Genomic DNA, 1,141 nt, shown 5'->3' with positions numbered 1-1,141 from the left:
CTAACCCCTCTAAGGAAGAGGAAAGCGCATCCCTTCCAGAGCATTCCTAGGCCTGATGCCCCACACTTGGCATTTACCAAAACCTGTCCAGCTTAGACCCTAACCAAAGCCAGGAAGTGCCCAAAGTGCAGTGGGGAGGTGAAGATGCTGCTGTGATACCAACAGATCTTTATTTGTAGTCACCCTTGGTGTTTCTTGCTGTTTATTTGTTTGCTGGCCTGCTCTTCCAGCTGCCTGGCCAGGCGCAGGGACTTGATGACGTCTGTAAGGAAGGGGAGATGGTACACAAAGGGTTACTCAGACTTGCAGAGCCACCTTCCCCCAACTCAAGGCAAAGCTGCCACTGTTTGCACCATCCAGGAGTGGACAGGCTGCCACCATCCACCGCACCCACCTCGCAGGGCAGACAAATGCTTGGCCCCCTGTGCCACAGCAGATTCTGCTTTGTTCACAAAGGTCTCCAAGTCATAGTCCGGCTGATCTGTCATCTCGGAGAGCTCAAGCCAGTGTGTTCCTTGCTGCAGCAACACAGGGAGAACCAGGTCAGCTCAACCACCCAATCACTTCAGCAGATCATCCACAGGACCCAACCACCTGCAACACAGATGCTGTGCAAGAGGTCAAACCTCTATCCATGTCTCTGCTCTGACTCCTGAATTGGGCCGGGTGTAGTGGCGCATGCCTATAATCTCACACCCAGAGGCAGGAGTTCAGGGCTTTTTGGCTGGCAAGATGGCTTAGCAGGACGAGGCTTTACTGCCAAGCCTGATGGCGTGAGTTTAATCCTGGGACCCACATGGTAGAGAGACTCTTGCAAACCTTCATGCCACATGTGCACATACACAGATACACTATAAAGGAAATCCTCAGCTAGAATTTATCATCTTTCTCCCCAAATTTGTCCCTATACCCAGTCAAATAAATAGCATCATCCATTCTGATGATTCAAATTGGAATGACAACTTTCTTCCTTCCCTTTGACAGGATTGAATTTATATGGCCCCAGCTGATCCTGAACTTACTCTGTAGCTAAGAATGGCCTTGAATTCTTGACCCTCCCTCCCTCTTACTGAGTACCCAGTATTAAGGCATGTCACCACTCCCAGTGGATAACTTTATTCCTTCACCCTGCTAGACATTC

General features: G+C 50.0%; 1 protein-coding gene across 1 annotated transcript in view; it reads right to left on the bottom strand.

The window, feature by feature from the left end:
- Positions 1-6: 6 nt before the first annotated feature.
- Kif2c (kinesin family member 2C) overlaps positions 7-1,141 on the bottom strand; it is a 6,977-nt gene continuing 5,842 nt past the window's right edge. The window contains 2 exon segments of the mRNA XM_029569519.1: positions 7-262; positions 395-518. Of these exon segments, the coding sequence (XP_029425379.1) occupies positions 180-262; positions 395-518 (207 nt within the window). The 3' untranslated portion in view covers positions 7-179.

The sequence above is a fragment of the Nannospalax galili genome, unplaced genomic scaffold (genome assembly GCF_000622305.1).
Source record: "Nannospalax galili isolate Female #2095 unplaced genomic scaffold, S.galili_v1.0 scaffold1402, whole genome shotgun sequence".
NCBI lineage: Eukaryota > Metazoa > Chordata > Mammalia > Rodentia > Spalacidae > Nannospalax > Nannospalax galili.
This window is presented reverse-complemented; position numbering and strand designations above follow the sequence as displayed.